This window comes from Talpa occidentalis, unplaced genomic scaffold, assembly GCF_014898055.3.
Source record: "Talpa occidentalis isolate TD23 unplaced genomic scaffold, MPIMG_talOcc4v2.1 talOcc4.15, whole genome shotgun sequence".
Lineage (NCBI taxonomy): Eukaryota > Metazoa > Chordata > Mammalia > Eulipotyphla > Talpidae > Talpa > Talpa occidentalis.
In genome coordinates this window covers 87982948-88001262 of record NW_023601543.1, presented here as the reverse complement: position 1 = coordinate 88001262, position 18315 = coordinate 87982948, and the positions used below count along the sequence as shown (strand labels likewise).

The following is an 18315-nucleotide window of genomic DNA, read 5'->3' as shown; positions in this document are numbered from 1 at the left end:
CTCCTAACTGGAGTCTGAACCATTGCACCATCACCCCGGGGGCCCGCACCTGCCACCCTTGGTCGCCACCATTGCACAACCTTTCTCTGACTGAGGGTTTATTTTGGATGCCCCCCCAAAGGGACATCATACCATCTGTGTCTCGCTTATTCCACTTTGCAGGTCGCCCTCCAAGCCCATTCCTGGGGTCATGAATACCAGCATTTCCCTTTTCATGCCTGCATACTATTCCCGCATGGATGATGGATGGATGGAGGAGAGATGGTGGATGATGGATGGAGGATGGATGGAGGATGGATGATGATGGATGGATGGATGGATGGATGGATGACGGATGGATGGAGGATGGATGGAGGATGGATGATGGACGGATGATGGATGGATGGATGGTTGATGGACGGATGTCTGGGGGACTCTCCATGCTGTCATCCGTGGTGACTGCACCCATTTACATGGCTCAGGGGCCCTTTGCCCCGAGTCCCGCCAGCACATGTGGTGTCTGCTTCTCCTGCACACTGCCCTACTGGGCGGGAGACGTGGTCCCACCGGGGTCTCCGTCCTCCTGGCAGGAGCAAAAGGGGAACGTGCCGCAGCACGGCTGCAGCCATGGCTTCCACATGATGTTGTCCAGAGAGAACTGGGGCGGCACGGGGCTCAGCGTCCTCCGGTGCTCCTCCACCGCCTGGCCCACCCTGGCGATCACCGCCTGGTACCGGGGTTCAGAGTCGGGGGACAGGGGCCGTGCCTCAGAGGGGTCGCTGGAGAGGTCGAAGAGCAGCGGGGGGTGGTGGTGGGTCACGCCATCCCCCGAGCAGGGGCACACACCATGACCGTAGCAGGCACCGGCCCCCTCGGGGTGGAACCGGGGCGTCGTATAGTGGACCTTCCAGAGCCTTCCGCCTGGGAGCAAAGAGGGAAGTGGTCAGGGTGGGAGAAACCCACTGGACGGTCAGCACCCGACCCAGCCCCAGGGACGGGCCACCATCCCAGGGCCGATGAGAAGACAGGACACCCAAGGTGCTTGCACGTGGCTGACATCGCTGCTCAAATCAGCGAGGGTGCGTGTGTGTTGGGGAGCAGGTTTCTCTATGAGGGGTCTGCTCACAGGGAGACAAAAAGGGGCTCATTCGCAGTGTTCAGGGTGGCCAGCCACGGGCACTCACATAGACACCCACAGCATATGCGTATCCATCTCCCCTGTTGTGTGAATGTTCAACAGCCACAAATCAATCACTAGAAGCGGGATGAATCGATAGTGTGATCGGCAAAGGTCGTGCTATGTTGTATAGGGGTTTGCATAATAAAGGCAAAGGATGGCGCAGAGCACCCCAGGAGGATGGAGGATGGATGGATGATGATGATGATGGAGGATGATGGATGGATGATGGATGATGGATGATGGATGATGCATGGATGGATGGATGGATGGATGGATGATGGATGATGGATGATGATGATGATGATGGATGATGATGGATGATGGATGGATGATGGATGGATGATGGATAGATGGATGATGGATGGATGGATGATGGATGCATAGATGGATGGATGGATGATGGATGATGGATGATGGATGATGGATGATGATGGATGGATGATGGATGATGATGATGGATGATGATGGATGATGAATGGATGGATGGATGGCTGGATGATGGATGATGATGATGGATGATGATGGATGATGGATGGATGATGGATGATGGATGATGATGGATGGATGGATGATGGATGGATGATGGATGGAGGATGGGTGGGTGATGGCTAGGTAGATGGATGGATGGAAGTATAGACGGGCAGGTGGATGGATGGATGAAGCCTCCAGGGTTCGAGCTGCCCTACCCCTTCACTCTCCATGCTGCTCAGGCACCTGCCTTGTCTCCCTGGAAATTATCAGCGAATCCGCTCAGATTATAACAATGGGATCTGCTCCGTGTTTTTGAATTTTACGTGGCAACATCGTTGGGTTCTGGTGACACATGGTGAAACCCGAGTGCGGATGTCCCTGCGAAACTGTCTTTGAGATGAGACCAACACTGCAGCGGTGCACTTGGGGTAAAACATTGCTCAACGTGGGTGGATGGGTGGGCCTGGCCCAATCAGCTGAAGGACTTTCAGCAAAAAAGACCGAGGTGCCCCGGGGAGGGTGCTGTCCTGCCTTCAAACTCAAGCATGAATAACCTGCCCGAACGTCTAGACCTCGGACACAACACTGCACCACCAACTCTTGCCAGGCTGCTGCCTTCCCTGGAGATTTTGGATTTGACAGCCCTGTAAGCACATGGGACAGTTCCTTAAATTCTGTCCGTCCATGTATGTGTCTGTCCATCCATGAACCATCCATGAACCATCCATCATCCATCCATGTATCCGTCCACCTACCCATCTGCCTGCCCTTCCATCCATCCATCCATCATCTGTCCATCCATCAGCCATCCATCATTGATCCATCATCCATCCACCATCCATCCACCATCCATCCATCCATCCATCCATCCATCCATCCATCCATCCATCATCTCCATCACCCACTCATCACCCATCCATCATCCACCATCATCCATCCATCAGCCATTATCCATCCATCATCCATCCACCATCCATCCATCTACCCGTCTATCCATCTGCTCATCCATCCATCCATCCATCTCTCCATCACCCACTCATCACCTGTCCATCATCCGCCATCATCCATCATTGATCCATCATCCATCTCATCCATCCATCACCATCCACCATCCAGCCATCTACCCGTCTATCCATCTGCTCATCCATCCATCCATCTATCCATCCACCCACCCCGCCATTCCCACCTCTCTGGAGAACCCTCCTCCCATAAAGCCCCTGGCCCCCTCCCCAGTGTGTACTCACTGTCCCTCTCCTGCCAGCGGGCCGCGTGCAAATACTCCCCACAGTAGTGGAACAGGAACTCGTGAGCCGAGTGCCGCGTCGCTCCCTGCAGCAGGGGCACCAGGCTGCGCCCATCCAGCACCCTGATTCAGCGAGACCCCAAGGGCGGAGTCAGGTCCAGACAGAGTCCCAGCCCTGCACATCCTCGCACGCACCTGCGGTCTTTCCTGGGGAAGCTGCTGGCACGAGGACAAAGACTGCGCTTCGGGGTGAGACGCTGGGGACAGAGGCCAGCGCTGAGTCCGCAGCCAGGAGTGTTTATCTGGAGAGCGGTGAGTCCCTCCCGGAGGAGCTACTGCTGGTTACTGTGGCCCCGGAGGACTGTGGGCTCCCGGCTCACCCTTCCCGTCCTCAGACGGTCAGGCGTGACCAACGGCGGAGAAGGAGTCGCCGCGCCAGGTACTTTATTTCATCCCGAATCTACTGAACACGGTGAGGTCGCCTGAAGGCTGCCCCTATGCGAAGGACCCGAGAGCTCATGTCCTCGCGTTCTCTTAGTTTTCCGCCTCCAGAGGGGAAATGTGCTAAGGGGGGCTCCCAGAAATGAGGGGACAGGCGCTTCCACCAGCCCCCTGTACCTGTCCCGGGGCACCGCCCCGCCGCCCAGCTGCACCACGGTGGGGAAGACGTCCATCAGGCTGGTGGGCTCGTGGATCACGCGGCCGGCTGGCAGCACCCCCGGCCAGCGGAAGATGCCCGGGACGCGGATGCCCCCTTCCCAGCCGCCCATGCCCTTGCCGCCTGCGAAGCCAACGACAGGGTTACTAGAGTCCAGGTGTCGTCCAGTGCACACATTCACACAGGTGCGCGTGTACGTGTGTGTGTCCGTACACACCCTCACAGATACACACCCTGACCTGGAGGGTCAGTGGATCTCTGGGGTCATGTCAGCATGGCCTGTGAGAAGTCAGATCATTCCCTGTACTGGGGTTTCAGAGAATGGAAGGTTGGATGGATGGGTGATGGATGATGATGGATGATGACGGATGATGGATTGAGGGTGGATGGATGGATGGATGATGGGTGATGCTGGATCATTCATGGATGGATGGATGATTGATGGATGATTGATGGATGATGGATGGATGATGGATGGATGATGGATGGATGATGGATGGATGATGATGGTGGATGATGGATGATGGATGGATGATGATGGTGGATGATGGATGATGGATGATGGATGGATGATGGATGGATGATGGTGGTGGAACATGGAAGGATGGATGATTGATGGATGATGGATGGATGATGGATGGATGGATGATGGATGGATGGATGATGGATGATGATGGATGATGATGGATGATGGATTGAGGGTGGATGGATGGATGGATGATAGATGATGATGGATCATTCATGGATGGATGGATGATTGATGGATGATGATGGTGGATCATGGATGGAATGGATGATTGATGGATGGATGATGGATGGATGATGATGGATGGATGATTGATGATGATGGACCCTGGATGGATGGATGGAGGATGGTGGATCATGGATGGATGGAATGGAGGATGGATGGATGATGGGTGGATGGATGATGGATGGATGATTGATGATGATGGACCCTGGATGGATGGAGGATGGTGGATCATGGATGGATGGAATGGAGGATGGATGGATGATGGGTGGATGGATGATGGATGATGGGGGATGGATGATGGGTGGATGACTGACAGATTAACAGGGAGACAGACAAGAAGACAGACCATGGACAAGCAAAATAAACCCACAGGAAACATTCTCTAAAAGGTGTAAAAGAAGAGCCGGGTCCCTGAAAGCCAAAACAACATCTGGACACGTAGACGGTTTCTATTGCTTGGACAATTGGATGAAAGACTCAATATTGGGTCAAAGACTCAAAATACGCGTATAGATTACAAACTATGGTTCCCAAATAATTAGGGGATATTTACACCGTCGCCAAGGGGATGGCTGGGACACACACCAAGCAATCTAAGAAGACGCAAGACCCTCTTTCAAGGGGCCCCGCTGCCCTACTAACCGCCCTGGTCCGGGGAGGCTGGCCGGCCGGTCTCACCTCTGTATATTCCGTTCCATCCACCCAGCTGGCCCCGCTCGTCTCTGGCCTCCAGGTGTCCTCCGTGGTCGGAGGTGAAATAGGTGAATGTCGTGTTCTTCAAACCGTTCTCTTCCACGGCGTGAAGAATTTCACCTTGACAAAAAGTGGGCGGTTTCACGGCAAAATAAAGGCGTGGGTGCCGCCCACACAACCCAGTGTCTGAGGGGGCGCCTGCTGGAGAGTCGTAAACGGGGAGCAGAGATGTGGGGAAGGCACTTGTCAAGCGCGAAGGCGTCACTACGTATCCTGACGACGCACGTCTGTTGACAAGCCAGGAAAGGAATCAAAGGCTGAGACCCAGGGTGGCACCGACGGGAGCTTTAAACCCACTACGCTGAAGAGATCTTCACCCTCCTGCTCAGAGCAGCACCACTCACAACACCTGAGGGGTGGAGAGTGTCCGGCAATAGATGACTAGCTATGAAGATGTGGTCTCTGCACTGTGGAATACTACACAGCTCTGAAAAAGGCAAAACCCTGCCCTCGTGCTCACAGCAGCACCACTCACAACACCTAAGTGTTCTCTATACACAGTAGAATACTATGCAGCGGTGAAAAAGATGAAACCTTGTGCTTGTGCTCACAGCAGCACCACTCACAACACCTGAGACGTGGATAGTGTCCAGCAACAGACAAGTGGGTAGGAAGATGTGGTCGGTACACACGGTGGAACACTACGCAGCTCTGAAAAAGGCAAGACCATACTCTCATGCTCACAGCAGCACCACTCACAACACCTGAGGCATGGAGAGTGTCCAGCAACAGACGACTGGCTATGAAGATGTGTTCTCTGCACACAGTGGAATGCTATGCAGCTCTGAAAAAGGAGAAACTGTGCCCTCGTCCTCACAGAAGCACCACTCACAACACCTAAGTGCACTCTATGCATGGTGGAATACAACGCAGCTGTGAAAAAGATGAAACCCCACCCCCGTGCTCACAGCACCGTCACCCACAGCACCTAAGTGGTCTCTATACACAATGGAGTACTACGCAGCTCTGAAAAATGCAAAACGGTGCCCTCGTGCTCACAGTAGCACCACTCACCACACCTGAGACGTGGATTGTGTCCGGCAACAGACAACTGGGTATGAAGATGTGATCTCTATACATGGTGGAATACTGCACAGCTCTGAAAAAGGTGAAATCCTGCCCTTGTGCTCACAGCAGCAACACTCACAGCACGTGAGGCTTGGGGAGTGTCCAACAACAAATAACTAGATATGAAGATGCGGTCTCTACACACAGTGGAATACTATACAGCTCTGAAAAAGACGAAACGGTGCCCTCGTGCTCACGGCAGCACCACTCACAACACCTAAGTGGACTCTATGCACGGTGGAATACTATGCAGCTGTGAAAAAGATGAAACCCTGTGCTCATGCTCACAGCACCACCACTCACAACACCTGAGACGTGGAAAGTGTCCAGCAACAGACAACTGGGTATGAAGATGTGGTCAGTACACATGGTGGAACACTACGCAGCTCTGAAAAAGGCAAGACCATACTCTCATGCTCACAGCAGCACCACTCACAACACCTGAGATGTGGAGAATGTCCAGCAACAGACGACTGGCTACGAAGATGTGGTCTCTACACATGGTGGAATACTACGCAGCCCTGAAAAAGATGCCCTCGTGCTCATAGCAGCGCCACTCCCAACACCTGAGGCATGGAGAATGTCCAGCAACAGACGACTGGGTATGAAGATGTGGTCTCTACACATGGTGGAATACTATGCAGCTCTGAAAAAGGCAAAACCCTACCCTTGTGCTCGCAGCAGCACCACTCACAACACCTGAGTGATGTCTGTACACCGTGGAATACTATGCAGCTCTGAAAAAGGCAAAACCTTGCTCTCGTGCTCACAGCAGCACCACTCACAGCACCTGCGACGTGGAGAATGTCCAGCAACAGATGGCTGGCTATGAAGAGGTGGTCTCTACACCCGGTGGAATACTACGCAGCTGTGAAAAAGATGAAACCCTGCCCTGGTGCTCACAGCACCATCACCCACAGCACCTAAGGGGTCTCTATACACAGTGGAGTACTATGCGGCTCTGAAAAAGACAAATCGCTGGCATTTGCAACACTTGGGGGGAAACCGTCTGCCCGGACTCACACGCGCCTCGGAAAACAAACACGTGAACTAAATAAAACAAAAAATGACGTTTCAGGCCGTGAGACCCCTTGGCGGTTACCCCAGTTGTTGGGGGCACCCAGGACTCACCCACCAGCCAGTCCATCTCCTCCACGTTGTCGCCATACGAGCCGTGCCGGCTCTTCCCCGCGAAGGCGCCGGTGGTCACCAGCGGGATGTGGACATGGAGCAAGGACACGAAGAGCAGGAAGGGCCGGTGCTTGTTCCTGGAACAGAAGCGCCTCAGCCACCCCGCGGTGCGCCCTGGGGCTGCCGGACTCGCAGGCAGACGCGGGGTGGAGACCCCGGGTGGAGACCAGTGCTCACCTCTCCAGGAAGGCCAGCGCTTCCCTGCGCATCCGCAGCGCGGCGCTCTCCAGCACCAGGGGCTGCTCGATGACCTCCCGGTCGCGCATCAGGAGGCAGTTCCAGCGGCGCGCGAGGGCGAACGTGCAGCCCCAGGCGGCCAGGAGCAGCAAGGCCAGGCCGGCCAGGGCGCCCAGCGCGCGGCTGGACACCGCGGGCAGCCCCCAGGCCCGGGCGACCGCCCCGCCCAGCGCCGCGGCCGCCAGCACTTGCATCCAGCGCTCCATGCGCGCCCGCAGCGCGCGGTCCACCTCGGGGGCGCGGCCGGGCGCGCAGTCGTTGACCAGCGTGAAGGGCACCCCGAAGAAGGCGCCGAAGCCGTGGCGCAGCGGGTGGTGGCAGTGGTCCCCGCGCCGCGCGCAGTTCACGCCCTGGTGCCACTTGCCTGGGGACGGGCGTGCGGACCCCGTCAGGGCAGCGCCTGGGGAGGCCCCCGGGTTCCCCCCAAATTGCAAAAGAGCAGAGGAAGGAGCTGGACCGTGGAGAAAAGCAGCAAGATGGAAACTGGAGAGAGACAGAAAGGAGGGAAATCTGAAGGGGAGCCGCGGAAATTGGGGACCACACCGTGGTTTCACCCGCGCGGTTAAGGGGAGCTGGGGGTGGCCAAAGACCGAGACCTCAGAAAGTCAGGAGAGGGGTGAGATGTTCTGGGCCTTTGGGGCCCCCCTGCTGTTACCAAAGTATCATGAATAAACAAAGTGGGGACTCCATTCTCCAAGAAGCTGCACCCCAAAGCCTTTCCAAGCTGTCTCTGCAGAGTCAGCCGCGCCCGGAACACTGGGCAGGCGGGATGGAGCTCAGATCCCAGCAGGAGGACGTCGTACTGGCCGGGGCGCTGCCCCTGCACCCTCAGCAGCTCCCCTGCGGGCAGGAGACACCCCAGGGCTTCCCGCCTCGGCATGTGTGCACCCCCAGGATGCGGTTCTGGACAGACCCGGGATGGCGCCTCTTAATGGGTTTACGAATAACCTCGGGAGGCAGGTGGGGGGCTCGGGGACCCTCCGGCCACTCCACCACGGGCGGAGGACAGTGGACCAGGAGCGGGCGGCAGAACTCAGAATCTGCTCCCCCAAACCCAGGTGTGGCGTGAGGATGGGGGGGCCTTGCGCGGAGCCCCCAATGGGAAGCCCAGAGTACCCCCGCGCCCCCGGACCAGCCAGAAACAGCCTCGTGACCCAGAAGGGGCTCCCTGGCCGGACATCACGCCCTGTGGACCCCCCCCTTGCTGGCCCTCCCCCCGCCAACCCTGGACCCAGGCTGGACGGAGCAGCAGCTTCGGGGTACGGACAGCGAGGTCTGGAGCACAGGGTCGGGGCCTGCCGCCTCGGGCACTAGGGAGAGGAGTGATTGCTGGTGCGAGCCGGGGGTCACGTGCTCCCCACCTTCCTGAGCATGTGGGGGGCCCCCCCAGGCGTGCAGCTGGCCAGCGCCGAGACCCCCCCAAGTCCAGCGGAGTGGCCGCTCCTAAGGCTGATGGCGGCTGCCGTGTCCAAGCCCTGCAGACACAGGCGGGTCCTCCCGGCACCTGCTTTCCTGCCGCACGCTGGGGCAGCTGCCAGGGCCGGCCGGACTGGCCCCTGGTGTCCACCCGCTGCTGGACGACTGGAGGACATGGGGGGAAGCTCCCCCCCCCCCGGGCTTGTCCCAGATGCCACCATGTTGGCCTCACAGTAGAGCCACAGCAGAGAGGTGACCGCGACTGTCGCCCCAAGTCCTCCCTGGACACACCCCCCAGGGTGGACGTGGCAGCCCCGACCCTCCTGTCTGAGCAATCCAGGGCCGGGCGAGCCCCCCTGGAGCTCCCAAGCAGCAGAGACGAGGCAGGGAGGGCAGGAGGGGAGCCCAGGACTGCCGTCTCCGAAGGACGAATCCCAGGGGCCAGCTTGGGGCAGGAAGTGGGGTTCCGGAGCTCCCCACCCCCCAGGGAAGCCGGGGGGCCCACCAATGAGGCCGGTCTCATATCCCTGCTGCTGCAGGACCCGGGCGAAGGTCGTCTCGTTCTGGGGGAGCCCCCCGGAGCCGGCGTTCCACTGCAGCGCCCGGTACCCAGAGCTGGCGCTGGCGTCCATGCCTGCGGGGACGGCGGTCACCACCAGGGGAGCCCACTCCAGGGGGACTGGGGCGAGGGGCCGCAGACTGGCCCGGGGACTGGCCCGGGGCCCGGCACCCACCCGAGCGGAAGGCGTGTCTCCCGGTCAGGAACGCGGCCCTGCTGGGCGTGCACAGGGGGGCGGCCGCCAGGTGCTGGGTGAGCCTCACGCCCTCCTCGGCCAGCCGGTCGATGTTGGGGGTCCTGGCGGGGACAGCGAGGTCACCGCGGCTCTAAGCCGCTGTTCTGCTGCTGGGCGGGTGCCCCACGGGGCCAGGCTGACCACAGTGGACAGCGCCAGGCAGGAAGGCTGGGAGCTGCTGGGGAGGGGTGTGATCTGGGGGGCGTCTTCCTAAGGCCACCCCCCTCCGAACAGAAGGGAAAGAGCCTGCACGGGGGTGGTCTGCTCCGTGGGGGACACTCGGCTCTCCAAAGAGGACGCACCTGCCTGCGTCCACGTGCCAGGTTAGGACGGCGCCCTGTTTGCGTAAGGAGGGCCCCGGGGAAAGTGGCGGGTCCAGGGTCCCTCCCCAACCCAAGGAGGGTGGAGCTGAGCAGGGAGGGCACTCTTGGGGCTCAGGGCCCCTGCTGTGAGGCCTCCCCGCATTCTGCAGCCTCTCAGCCCCCCAATACCTCAGGGTGCTGTTGCCATAGCAGCCGAGGTCGCCAATGCCCAGGTCGTCCGCCATGATCAGGAGGATGTTGGGCTTCACAGCAGGCGCCCCCGTGGCCTGGCACGGCCTGGGCAGGAGACACAGGCCGAGCAGGACGGTCCAGGCGTCCCTGGGAGGAAGCACAAGTGTCCGGCTTGACACCCCGCGAGGCGCTCGCGATGCCAGGGAGCGAGGATTTAAGGGGGCGCCGGCACCTGCCTCCCAAAGTCCTGTGGCTTCTAGGGCGCGCGCGTAAAGGACCGAGGCTCTGTGCGCTCCAGGCTGCGCCTTGGAAAGCCGACCGGCCCCAGCCCTCCTTGCACGCCCCGGGCACCCAACCATCCCCTGTGCGCCCCGGCACGGCTGGCAGCGCCGTCGCGTCCCCGCGTCCTGGGCGCTCTGGGGACGCCCGCGCACCGGCCTCTCCTCTCACAAGGCTCGTGGGGGCCAGGAGGGGCGCGGACACCCCGGGCCCGCGGCTGAGCCCCGAAGCTCCCGCGGGGACTGGTGGGCGCCAGCGAGGGCGGGGCGCGGCCGCGCGTCAGGGCGCACCGGGGCGGACCCGCCCGGATCCCGGGTGTCCGCCGCGAGGTGGGAGCCCGGCGCGTCCCGTGGACCGAGCGGAGGCTCCGGATCGCGCCCCGGGGCGACCCAGGGCGCGGACTTGAGACACCCTGGCGCGCCTGGGGCGCACGCAGGCCGGGTACGGAGCCGCCCCAGCCCCGGTGGAGGGTGCGCTGGGAGAGGGGGGAGTCCAGCGTGACCCACGGACCCCGGTCCCACCCAGCTCGCCCGCAGACTCGGCGGCTCGGGGCTGCGCTCCCCGGAGGCGCCCCGGGAGTGGTTTGCCGCGCTGGGGGCCCCAGTTCTGGGGTGGACAAGGCAATAGGGCTGCGGGCTGGGCCGAGGCCAGCTCCAAGGGGGCGGGGAGGCGGGATCGTTCCGGGGGGGCGCCTTAGCTCTGCGGGGAGCCCCCAGCACCGGTTGCGCTGCTGCCTTGGGGGCGCCGGCGGCGGTCGGGCACACTGGGCGTCCTGGGGGGCCGCTCGGGGTGCGTCTGAGGCTGCGGTGGCAGCTGGGGACGGAGCGCGGCGCCTCAGCTTTGGGGTGGGAGCGGCCCCCGAGCGGGAGGGGAGGGGTGCAGCGCCCAGCGGCAGCCGGGACAGCGCAGGGGTGCGGGGTGTTGAGGGGGCGTCTGGTGCAGAAGTGGGGCGACGTGCAGGTGCCAGGCGCGGGGACGCAGCGCGCAGGCGCAGCGGGGGAACTTGGTCTCCGTAGTTCCTGGGCAAGTGGGGCGGGGCGCGCCCTGCAGAGGCGGGGATTGGGGGGCAGAGGCTTCCGGGGGCGGGAGCTAGGGGCGCGCCCCGGCGGGGCGGGGCCAGGGCCTGGCGCGCCGGCCTTTGTTTTCCGTTCCCTTCCCCCCGCCCCCCCAGCTCCTGTCCCCACGCCCCTTGCTTTTCGGGGGGCTTCGGCCCCGCACCCCAGTCCTGCTTGCGCCAAGGAGCCGGACCAGCCTGCGTTTTGGAGACTCCAAGGCGCCCGCGCCGCCTCCCGGAGCCCCGGGGTGCCCCTCCCCGCTCGCGCCGCGTTCCCCGCGCCCCAGCAGCCTGGGGTCACCTCCCGGGGTCCCCCACACCTGGCGGCGGGCGCGGCCCGTCCCCTCCGCGCCGTGGGTCCCATGAGCGAGGCCGGCCGGGCGCGCAGGACTTTGCCCCGCGCCTCCGCGCCCCGGCGCCCGCCCCCAGCGCGTCCTGCAGGGCCGGGCCCGCCGCGTCATCTCTTAATCTGCGCCCGGGGCCTCCCGGGGAGTCGCTTCCCAAACAGGTTTCCCCAGATCTCAGCGCCTTGGGGCGCCAGGAGCAGCCGCGGGCTTGGCACCTCGCTGCGAGCGCCCCAAACCCCAGCAGCCCTCCCGGCGCGCGCGCCTGCGGCCCCCTGGCCGCCTCACCCAGCAGCGCGCGCACTCAGGGTGTCACTCGGTCCCCGCGGGGGGGCAGGGCGGTCACCCCCAAGTGTTCAAACTCCCCAAGACCTTCAGGGTGTCCGCGCGCCCCAAAGCTAAGAACAGGGATGCAGGTTAACAAGTGGGGGGCTGCGTCCTGGTTTTCCCCACAACGCATCTTGCCACGAGGGGGAAGCCTCTGCCCAGGGAGGGGCTGCCACTGTGGTGCTGCGCCCCGTGGGGGTGGAGAGGTGGGGGGTCCCCTCTGGGAAGTTTCTCCAGCTCCCTTTGAGGGAGTCACGGAGTCTACCCAGGAGAGCAAGTTTGCACGCAGGGAAGGTTCCCTTTTGAAAAGTTGGGGGACTACTTCTGTAGTCAGGGGGCAGGAGAGCACCCCAAAGGGCAGGATTTGCTCAGAAAGGCACCTGCAGGTGGGGGGAGCGGGCAGGGCTGCCCAGTGACCTCTCCGGGAGGCCCGCCCTGAGGGGGGTGACCTTCCTCCTGGGTCCCCTGGGCTGGGCTTGCATAAAGGACGGGGATTTTCTGGGGTCCCTCAGGGGGGACACTGCTTTCCTGCAGGGGGTTCAAGGCCCTGTTCAATTCTCCCCCACCCCAGCTTCCGCTCCTGGACGCCTCTCCCTGAGGTTTCTGTTCTCAGCCCGGTCTCTGGTGACCCTGGGGGTGGGGGGGTCGGGGAGCAGCAAGCACTGGGGGATCCCCGCCTCGGAGAGGAAAAATCAACAGCACCGAGACATCGGAGGGTAGCCCCCCTGAGGATTCTCGGAACAGACTCCCCAAGATATTAAGAACTGGTCCCCAAATGCCCCCAAGGTCCCCAGGATGCTCAGAACAGGCTCCCCAAGATGTTAAGTTCTCCCCCAAATGCCTGGAACCAGGCCCTCAAGGTGTACAGAACAGGCTCCCCAAGATATTAAGAACCGACCCCCAAATGCCCGGAACCAGGCCCCCAGGATGCTCGGAACACGGCCCCCCCCAATGCCCGGATCCAGGCCCCAGGATTCCCAGAACAGCCCCCCAAAATGCTCAGAATAGCTCCCTAGTGTCCAAACCAAGCAGAGTCTGGCCTTGGAGCAGGGCCGGGACTGGCCTCCAAAACGGGCAGTCTGACCTCCGAGGTGGACAGAGTCTGGCCTCATGTCAGGGGCAGAGCCTAGCGTCCGAGCTGGGCAGAGACTGGCCCCTGAGCCAGCAGAATCTGGCGTCCGGGGCAGGCAGAGTCTGGCCTCTTAGTGGGGCAGAGACTGGCCCCCAACAGGGTAGAGTCTGGCCTTCGGACCTGGTAAAAACTGTCCCCCCAGACGGGCAGTTCTGGCCTCCAGTCCGAGGTGGAGACTCAAGTCCAAGCCAGGAAGAGTCTGGCCTTCGGGCTGGGTAGAAACTGACCCCCAGGCCGGACAGTCTGACCCCTGAGCCGGAAAGAGACCAGTGTCCAAACCGGGCAGAGCCTGACCTCCGAGGCGGGTAGAGAGAGGCCTCTGAGCGGGGCAGGCCCTGTCCCCCAGCGTGGGCGAGTCTGGTCTTTGGACCTGGTAGAAACTGCCCTGTGAGCCGGGCAGAGTCTGGCCTCCAGGCTGGGGCAGAGCCGTTCCTCCAAGCCCGGGCAGAGACCAAGCTCTAAAATTTCTAGAAATGGTTTGCAATATTTACAATTACACGCAAATAACCGCCATTTATAATACAGGCAAACCCCACTGGGGCAGACTCTGGCCTCATGGTCGGGGCAGAGACTGGCCTCTGAGCCGGTCAGGGTCTGGCTCTGAGCTGGGGAGTGTGGCCTCCACCAGGAAGAGACTGGCCGCCAACAGGGCAGCCTGGGGTCCGAGCCGGGGCAGAGATTGAGCTCTAAAATTACTAGCAATGGTTGGCAGTATTTGCAATTGTATGTAATTAATAACAAATTATAATATAGGCCACCCACCAGGGCAGGGTATGGTATCCTGGCCGGGACAGAGTCTGGCCTTCAAAGTGAATAGAACCTGGCCTCCGAGCTGGGCATCGTCTGGCCTCCGATCCGGGGCAGAGAGTGGCCTCAGGGCTGGGGTGGACACTGTCCTCCAAGCCGGGCATCGTCTGGCCTCCGATCGGGGGCAGGGTCTGTCCTCCAAGGCGGGCAGAGTCTGGCCTCCAGTCAGGGGCAGAGATTAGCGCCTGAGCAGGTTAAAGTCTGGCCTTGGTGCTGGGCAGAAACTGGACCTTGAGCCGGGCAGAGACGGGCATCCGAGCCAGGCAGAATCTGACCACTGAGCTGGGCAGAGCCTGACCTCGGGGCAGGGCAGACACTGGCCTCCAATACGGGCAGGCTGACCTCAGAGATGGGTAGTCTGGCCACCGGTTAGGGTAGAGATTAGCGTCCGAGCCGGCCAGAGACTGGCCCCGAAGTGGACAGAAACTGGCCTCACAGCCGGGCAGAGTCTGGCCTCAGGTCTGCAGCAGCAGCCAGCCTCGGGGCTCAGGCACAAATGCTCTCCCAGCCGGACGGACACAGGCCTCCGAGCAGGGCGTAGAATGGGCTCCAGGCCAGGCAGGGACAGAAATTAAGCAGAGAAGGATGTTTCATGAAGCCTCCGCGATGGACTAAGAAGTGGCGAGATTGTGTGTTGGTTGTAACAGGCCGACGCCAGCCGGGCAGACGGTGGCCTCCGGGTCCGGGCAGAGCCTGGGCTCCAGGCCGGACACACACTGGCCTCCGGGGGAGGCAGATACTGGCCTCCAAGGTGGGCAGAGTCTGGGCCCCGAGCCTGGCAGAGACTGGCCCCAGGCCGGGTAGAGTCTGTCCTCCAGTCTGGGGAAGAGTCTCGCCTCTGAGCCAGGCAGAGACTGGCCTCTGAGCTGGACAGAGGAGGCCGCGTAGGGTCTGAGCTCTAACGTTTCCAGAAAAGATTTGCAATATTTACAATTATATGCAACCAGACAGTTTAATACAGGCCAACACCAGCAGGGCAGAGACTGGCCTCTGGGCTGGTCAGTCTGACTTCCGGGCCGGACACAGACTGGCCTCCGAGCACGGCAGAGTCTGGCCTCCCGGCCGGACAGACACTGACCTCGGGGCTCAGGCAGAGACTGGCCTAGACCAGGGAACAGTCACGTCTCCAGGCCGTTGAACAGACGGGCCTCTGGGCCTGGACACAGCCGGGTCTCTGGGCCGGGCAAATTGTCCTGAGAAGGGCCAGAGAGTGGCCCCTGGATCCCGGCAGAGACTCGGCTCTTAAATTTCCAGAAACGTCATAGCAGCCTTTTCACTTCCATGCAACTTAAAGTCAGTCGATGCCAGAAAAAATATTTCCAATCAGCATCCAATATAAGAGCTAAAACTTCCTAATTCAGCCTCAAAATAGACCCCGATAAAGCTCAGTGCAACAAAACGCAATGACCAAAGACAGAATGGAAGGTCCAGCCCATGTTGGGGAGCAGGGACAACGCCGAGGACCGAGAAGCGGACACTGGTGATGACCCAGGAGAGCGCTCAGGCTGGGCAGGGCCGAGGGCCTGGTCCCGGGCACCATCTGGGCCCCGGCCGGGGCAAAACTCGGCATCCAGACCCGGCAGGAGACCCGACGTGACTGCGAAGGCCCCAGACAGTCATTAAACTATTTACTGGTGTGCAGAGTCGTGCCCAGCAGGAGCCAGACGCAGAAATTAAAGGGTTTTGAGATGCTCCAGAGAAGCTTCTCTGCACGGGCTGATCCAAGCTCCCGAGGGGCTGAGTGATGTTGACCGCACGGGCCAGCGCCCGGCCGGGGCTGAGACAGCGCTCAAATTTCTGCAAATGGCTCAGAAACACATTTGTCCTTGTGGGCAGCTTGCAGTAGGAGGCGAAGAAACCACAAATATTGATCCCATCAGCAATAAACGTTGAATCCAAACACAGCGTTTCAGTTCAATGGAGCAAAGGAAAAGATGAAAAGCAGCCCTGGAGCTGGGGGTGAGGCCTTCTTGAAAATAAGAATTTTTGGAGACTCCTGGGAAAGAATTGTGAGTAGAGGCCCCGTCGACGGCAGCAGTGATGGAAAATCAAATGCTAGGGAAGCCGTGACGCCGCTTTTCCCCAGCGGAGCAACACGAGAGCGAGAGGGACGGAGTGACGTTCAAAGGACAGGCCCACGGCAGGCCCGGGCAGAGAGTGGCCTCCGAGTCGGGGCCCAGACTGGCCTGCAGGACAGGGCAGAGGCCGAGCTCTGCATTTTGTAGAAACGGTTGCAATATTTACAATTCTATGCAGCGTAATGACCGTTTGTGACACAGGCCAACAGCGCCAGGGCAATGTCTGGCCTCTGGCCGGGGCAAGATTTGGGTCCGGGCTCGGGCAGAGCCTGGTCTCCGTGGCAAGGACGACTCAGAACTCAGATTTCAGAGATGACTTAGCAACATCTTTACCATATGCAACAGTTTTTCTGGGGAATAAGGAAATATAATATAAAATATAATATATTTTAATATAAGAGAATGGTAGACAGAAGACAAACGTAGAAATTAAAGTATTTTAAGGATGTGCTAGAGCAGCTTTTCTACCTGGGACTAACACAAGCTCCAGAGTGAGTGATGTTTACAGGACAGGCCCACACCAGGCCCGGGCAGAGCCTGGCCTCCGGGCCAGGCAGGGACGAGCCTCTGAGGCGGGCATGGAATGGCCTCCAGACTGGACAGAGACCGGCCTCCGAGCCGGGTAGAGTCTGCCATCCAGGCTGGGGCAGAGACTGGACGCCGGGCTGGACAGACTCGGGCGGCCAGGCAGGGACTGACCTCTGAGGCGGGCAGGGATGGCCTCCGAGCTGGGCAGTCTGGCATCTAAGGCTGGTCAGAGCCTGGACTCTGATGGGCCGAGTCTGGCCTCCGAGCCAGAAAGAGACTGGCCTCCTGGGCCAGGGCAGAGACTGGCCTCTCAGTGGCCCAAGTCTGGCCTCCGGGATGGGCAGAGTGTGGCCTCTGGGCCGGGGCAGAGACCGGCCCCTGCCTGGCAGGTCTGGCCTCCAGGCTGGGGTAGGGTCTGATTCTAAAATTTGCAGAAATGGTTGCAATATTGACAATTCTATGCAGGTTAACGACAGTTTATAACACAGGCCACACCAGCAGGGCAGATTCTGGCCTGCAGGTCAGGGCAGAGACCGGACTCCTGCCCGGGGAACACACTGGCCTCCTGGGGGCCACACTGGCCTCCGAGCAGGCAGCATCGGCCTCCAACCTCGGGCGGAGACGGCATTCAGGGCTCGGCCAGAGTCTGGCCTCTGGCCTGGGGTAGGGTCTGAGCTCTAAAATCTCCAGAAACGACTTCAATATTTACAATTCTGTGCAAATTCACGCAGTTTATAATACAGGCCAACATCCGAAGGGCAGAGTCTGGCCTCTAAGCCCAGGCAGAGACTGGCCCTGTGAGCCAGGCAGAGTCTGCTCCGGGACAGGCAGAGCCTGGCCTCCAGGACAGGCCGTGTCTGGCCTCCGGGCGTGGCACAGAGAGGCCACCAGGCTCGGGCAGACTCTGGCCTCCCAGCTGTGCAGAGACAGGCTTGCTGGCCCGGGCAGAGTCTGGCCTCTAGGCCCGCGAGGAGTCTAGCCTCCGAGGTCAGCAGAGTTGGCCTCTGGTCTCAGACACTGGCCTCTGAGCTCGGGGAGAGACTGACCGGGGAGTGTCCGAGCTCTGAAATTTCCAGAAACGGTTTGCAATATTATAATTATATCCCACTGGACAGTTTATAATACAGGCCAACAGCGGCCTCCAGGCCGGGATCGAGTCCTCCGAGCCCGGGCAGAGACTAGATCTAAAATGTCTAGAAACGGTTGCCATGCTTACAATTATGTGCAACTTAAAGGCAATTTCTGCAAGGTAGGAACGACTTTCCATAAGATCAGCCACAATAAAAGCTGAATCTGGACAGCTCTGCGCCCAGATAGACACAATAAAGGTCAACGTGGCAAAGTAAAATACCAAAAACCGAACTGAAGGCAGGTGGGAGGCCTTAGTGGGAGACGCAGGCGCCTCAGATCATGGTCCTAAAATATTCAGAAGATATTCGTAGGCGGCATCAGCCAATGGATTAATTCAATATTGAGGATCTAGTGAAGTAAGTTTTCTACAAAGGCCTCAGACAAGGTGCAGAGAGACTGA

The 18315-nt window shown here is 60.4% G+C and overlaps 1 protein-coding gene across 1 annotated transcript; it reads right to left on the bottom strand.

The window, feature by feature from the left end:
- Positions 1 to 474: 474 nt before the first annotated feature.
- On the bottom strand, positions 475 to 11932 carry ARSD (arylsulfatase D). The gene is made up of 10 exons (XM_037512748.1): positions 11889 to 11932; positions 10233 to 10382; positions 9682 to 9803; positions 9453 to 9581; positions 7472 to 7895; positions 7235 to 7371; positions 4961 to 5095; positions 3492 to 3654; positions 2875 to 2996; positions 475 to 900 (listed from the first exon to the last, which is right to left on the bottom strand). Exons 1-10 carry the CDS (start codon positions 11930 to 11932, stop codon positions 521 to 523), a joined length of 1806 nt encoding a protein of 601 aa, XP_037368645.1. The 3' UTR covers positions 475 to 520.
- Between the last annotated feature and the right edge of the window lie 6383 nt (positions 11933 to 18315).

What these genes read in the sequence shown, in the direction of transcription:
- ARSD (XM_037512748.1), bottom strand. Translation starts at nt 11,932, where the DNA reads ATGGGACCCACGGCGCGGAGGGGACGGGCCGCGCCCGCCGCCAG. An exon ending in CGGGCCGCGCCCGCCGCCAG is followed by an intron (nt 10,383 to 11,888) that starts GTGTGGGGGACC and finishes GCTTCCTCCCAG; the next exon opens with GGACGCCTGGACCGTCCTGC. An exon ending in TATGGCAACAGCACCCTGAG is followed by an intron (nt 9,804 to 10,232) that starts GTATTGGGGGGC and finishes TGTCCCCGCCAG; the next exon opens with GACCCCCAACATCGACCGGC.